Source organism: Nestor notabilis, unplaced genomic scaffold, assembly GCF_000696875.1.
Source record: "Nestor notabilis isolate BGI_N333 unplaced genomic scaffold, ASM69687v1 scaffold35493, whole genome shotgun sequence".
NCBI classification, from domain to species: Eukaryota; Metazoa; Chordata; class Aves; order Psittaciformes; family Psittacidae; genus Nestor; species Nestor notabilis.
The window spans coordinates 13,888-18,758 of NW_009921199.1; the positions used below are offsets into that span (position 1 = coordinate 13,888).

At 41.4% G+C, this 4,871-nt stretch overlaps 1 protein-coding gene across 1 annotated transcript in view; it reads left to right on the top strand.

Annotated features, from left to right (window-relative positions):
- The window catches only part of AKAP10 (A kinase (PRKA) anchor protein 10), a gene marked incomplete at its 5' end in the record, with an annotated part of 15,027 nt that extends 10,533 nt beyond the window's left edge, over window positions 1-4,494 (top strand). Inside the window, 5 exons of the mRNA XM_010011035.1 lie at window positions 639-748; window positions 1,570-1,652; window positions 2,230-2,282; window positions 2,907-3,002; window positions 4,050-4,494. Coding sequence (XP_010009337.1) covers window positions 639-748; window positions 1,570-1,652; window positions 2,230-2,282; window positions 2,907-3,002; window positions 4,050-4,055 — 348 coding nt within the window. The remainder of the gene's footprint in view (window positions 1-638; window positions 749-1,569; window positions 1,653-2,229; window positions 2,283-2,906; window positions 3,003-4,049) is intronic.
- Window positions 4,495-4,871: the final 377 nt, after the last annotated feature.

The following is a 4,871-nucleotide window of genomic DNA, read 5'->3' on the forward strand; positions in this document are numbered from 1 at the left end:
AGGAGAATCTCTGGGTCTGTGCATATTTTTGCATGAAGAACAGCACAGACACAGAGCAGAAGGAAAGGAGTTTGCAAGGCAGCTGCCATGAACGTTTCTGTTCTGTGTGAAGGTGCTAGTAGATTGCTGCACATTTGTGCTCTCCCTGCTGTTGCTCTAATGTTTCCTTGGCTTTTTTCATAATCTTATATAAATATGCCAGGCCAAGAGATAAATGTTTATTCTCTGTGAATGGGGGAAGTGTAGTGTGTTTGGGAATTGCTTAGCAAGTGCATGAGAGGGATGAGTGAAGCTGCTGCAGCCTTTGAGGTAGTTCAGTCCTGTGTACTCACAAACAAATAATTTGCATGTGCACACAGATCTGTTGAGTTGATAGTGCCTAGAGAGCAGTCCTCATGTACATATGCTGACCTCTACATTATGTCTTTGCCTCTATTCTTTTTACCTTATAATCCTCTGTGTAAAAGCGTCACACTGCATTAGGAATTCATCACTGTGTAGATGCTCTCTAATTCTTTTATGCTTGCTTAGAGATTTATGGAGGTTCATCTAAGTGTACAAGCACTAAAATTGCAGTTTTCTTAAGAAGCTATTAGTTCTCTGCATTGGGCACTAATACTTAGAATTTTTATTTGTAGTCCAATGTCAAAAAGGCTAATGTTAAAATCCTGAAAAATTTTGATGAAGCAATAATTGTAGATGCTGCAAGTCTGGATCCAGAATCTTTATATCAGCGAACATATGCAGGGTAAGGCTCATTCCATGTATCTCATTCCTTCTAGTTATGGTTAATCTCTGTTTCGTTTTTGCTGTGTCCTCCTGCATGTATGCATAAATGCAAGATGTTGGCATCTTAATACATGTCTTAATATTTGAGAGTATATTTATGTGATTTAACACCAGTGTCATGGTGAACGTTTCTCTGACCAGCATGGCAGCCAGAAAAATATTTCCAATTGTTTTTTCTTTTTCTACTGGTTATTACTGCTCTTTGGCTCCAAGCTCAGTGGTTCCTATCTGAGGAAGGAACAGAAAAGAATAAGCTCAGACTCCTTTGGTAGTGTAATATGCAGCTTTGATTTCTCCCTACCCCCATGGCACAGAAGGGCTCATACTTAATTTCCTTAGCAGATTGCACAGCTGTTCTTCTGTTTCTTAAGTTACTCTTTGTTGTAAAGCTCTTCTGCTCTGTGTATCTCATACAGAAATTCTTTGTTTCTATAGCTACCTTTTCTGTTGCACAGTCTTCTGTCCTTTTGGGTATGGTAAACTGGTTTCTACCTAATTACATGTTTTTGTGATAGTGTAGAGCACGTGCTAGCACTGCCTGTTGATATCCCATGGTTGAGTCATTGAAACATTTGCCTGCTTCTACTTCCTACAAGAATTGTTAAGATACACTTCGAATTCAGATACGTGAGCAGGAGATTTTCCCCAATATATTCATTTCAGGTGGCAGAGATGGTAACTGGTAAAACACTAGAGTCTTTATTGTGGTGGCTTTTTTGTTTTCTTGACTGGTAGCTTACCTTAATGCTGAAGTTCTCCTTCTACTCCTCCTCTCTTCAGGAAGATGACGTTTGGACGAGTCAGTGACCTGGGGCAATTTATCAGAGAATCTGAACCAGAGCCAGATGTCAAAAAATCAAAAGGTTTGCTTTCTTCTTCCTGTCCATGTCTGCAAACATCTGCAGAACTGCTCTCTTCCTTACTGCAGTCAAGATAAGCAAGATTCTTGACTGTTTCCAGATCTGTTTTAAGCCAAATAGAGGTGTTATGGGGACCGTCCTGTACTGAGGCAAAACCCATTTCTGGCCCACTTTCCTATCCAAATGCTGCTTTTCTGGTCCAGCTGGACTCCTAGGAGTATGAGCAGCCTGTGGGAGTTGAAGCTGTTGATGGAACCTGGCAGGGATGAAAGCTGCGAGCAGCTGAGGGACTGATCAAGCATTCAAAGATTGGGTCTTGAGATGAAGAAGACTTCAGCTCTCCCCGTGTTTCCCACCCAGTTTGGGATTTGCTATTAGTACTGCTTGTCAGAGGAATGGTTGAGACTCAGTGTCTCATGAACCATGGCTCCACGTAATCCCTTGTATTCCATGCAACTCTTCCATGTTGTCTAACATCAGCAGTGCAAACTCTCTAGAAGGATGAAAGGAATTAGCTTTTATAGAGCTGTGCCACAGACTTTGCTAATGTGCCTTGATTGCTGTTTTTTATCTCAACTAGGGTCCATGTTTTCACAAGCAATGAAGAAATGGGTTCAAGGAAACACAGATGAGGTGCGTCCTCTTTTATGTTGTCCTTGTGACTTCCTCACAGTGTAGATTAGGGAAACAAAGTATTGAAGTTCTTATTCATGGCTGTTTCTCTGAGTATCTTTCTGATGCACCAACAAAAACTGTCAAGACACTCTATGGTAAATATAATTTGCTTGTGTGAAACTAGTTTGATTTTTGCCAGTGATTGCTGGTTTAATTTAATATAATGGTTAACTGTGTGCTTGCAGTCAAGGGGTTTCTTGTTATAGTGGTGTTATGTATCCACAACTGGGAGTGGAGGTGCTGTTGGCCTTTGGTTTGTACTGTGAAGTGACCACCATACATGGATTACAGGCTGCATTTTCCCCCGCTTTGGGGAGCTTGGGCAAGTCCCCAACAGATGAGTCTAAAAACTTCACTGAGTCTCTTGGAAATTGCATCAGGCCATAAATACAGTAATTGAAGTTAAGGCTGTACTTGGAAACCAGGGGCATTTCCATCAAGGGAGGATACGTTTGCTACAGGTCACTGAGTTGTGAAGGTTAACCACATCTCCAAGGCTGAGCCTGTGAATTATGCTGAGGGCTGTATTTTTATTCCAAGAACTTGAGGCTATCTGTGTTTTGGGTGTTTTTTCTGTGGCAGGCTCAAGAAGAGATGGCTTGGAGGATAGCGAAGATGATAGTCAATGACGTTATGCAGCAAGCGCAATGTGAACAGCCTTTGGAGAAGGTTACGAAGGTAAGGGGGTGGAGAGGCTGCTGCCTGTATCTGCCTTAAGCCAGACTGTGGGAGGAGGAGAGCTCTTGCCTTCTGAGAGCATCTGAAACCCACGCTGGGAAATGTTCAAACTGGCACAGCGTGATATGAAGAAATAAAGGTTGAAAGTGTTTCAGCCTACGTATGATGTAGGAATTTCTTAAGACGCATGTAGTGGTTCTCATGTGCAAGCATTAAAATTGACTGTCTTCATTTTGCATCTTTACAAACTGCCTTGGTAGTTAAAAGGGTGATTCGTGGTGCAAAGTCAATACTGTAATTCTTTATTTGAGTTCACACTTGCTGTTTCATGTTGATGAATATTGGTATATTTGCCTAAAGTGTCAGTAAAACTGAACAGCTGGAAAGTTGCTCTGTTGGGTGCACTGACTTATTGTGTCTGCACCCTAAAAGAGACCCAGCAGCCCTGTCCATAGACTGGTGGTCTGGTGTTGTGTATTGGTGTTCAGTGACTTTGTGGTTGTATAAGTCCACATGTTCTCTGTTTAACAACCCCCCCAGTTCTGTTGTGATGATTAGATTCAGTTTACCAGGTTAACATCCAGGACTTCTGACTTTCAGGCAGCTGACTTTTTAAAAATTAACTTGCACCATTTTTAATTACTGCAGGAAAACTTTTGCCAAACCCCAGTTGTCCAAATGGATAAATCCATAGTTTCACTATGACTTTTCCTTCTAATAGAGCAGTTGCATTTAAATTATTTATATGATGATTTCACTAAATAGTGGGGCTCCAAATGGTGTAGTTCCAGTCCGGCCAGATGGAAGGGTCACTCAGCACAGCATTTAGAAATACCAAGTGACTGCAGATGCTCTGAATTCAATTAACTAAGTATGGTTGCTGTAATCAGGACGTGGATTGAGCTGTGGGACTAGTTGGGGTTTTTCATCTCCCAGGCTCACATACCTGCCTTCAACATTTTTAAACACAAAATGTCTTTCTATTGAGCGATTGCCTTGTATGTTTTAGGGTAAAATGAACTCTAACCCTGTTTTTTCCTTTTCCAGCTATGATTTTAGAAAAGCCAGAACAGGAAGTCTGTTTTTCCACTTCAAGAATGAGTGAACTTTCCCTTTTGGTGGATTCTTTAACACAGCCAATAAAAACAAAGCACTGTTACTCCAACCGCTGAAATCTCCCTCTTCTAGAAGGAAGAACTAAAAAGAAGCAATCCTGTACCTCCACTGTAGAGCGTGAAGAAACACTTTTTCCTGTTGTATGTGGCATTCACAATAATGATGGTTTTTAGAGATGAAGATGCAGTTTACGAATGTGGCACTGAGAAACTGTGATCAGCTTCACAAATATTTGACCCTGTCTCAAAAGACTTTTAAGCAAATTATCTGGAATGGGACACAAGCCACAACAGAGGAGAAGGTTTTGCTGTAGTTTCTAGTTCTACTACTTGTAATTTTTAAACACATAGTTGGAAAGGCCATGGGGTGCATCCCTGACATTGGCCCCTGGAGAAGTGAACCTGAAACGGTGAATTCATTGGCAGTGAATGACCTAAAAAGTTCTAAGTTTTATTTTTCCTTACTTGAAATAGATGCGTATTCAACTGTAAGATAAATGTGTTTTACTTCATAACTACATTAACTTTGAAGGCAGCATAGAAGGATCAGGAGCAAAGCCTGGACAGTGTAACTCTTTCTTGTCGAGCTCATGCACCTGCATACACAAGTCCCCTGCTTCTGACACGGAGCAGACACAGAAGCTGATCTTGCACTTGTGCAGCTTCTGCTCCCGAGCCATGGCTCTGAATGCAGGATTGTGCCCTGTAGACTGCTCCATTGCCTTTCCTCTCCATCCCACAAGCAAGGAAAAAA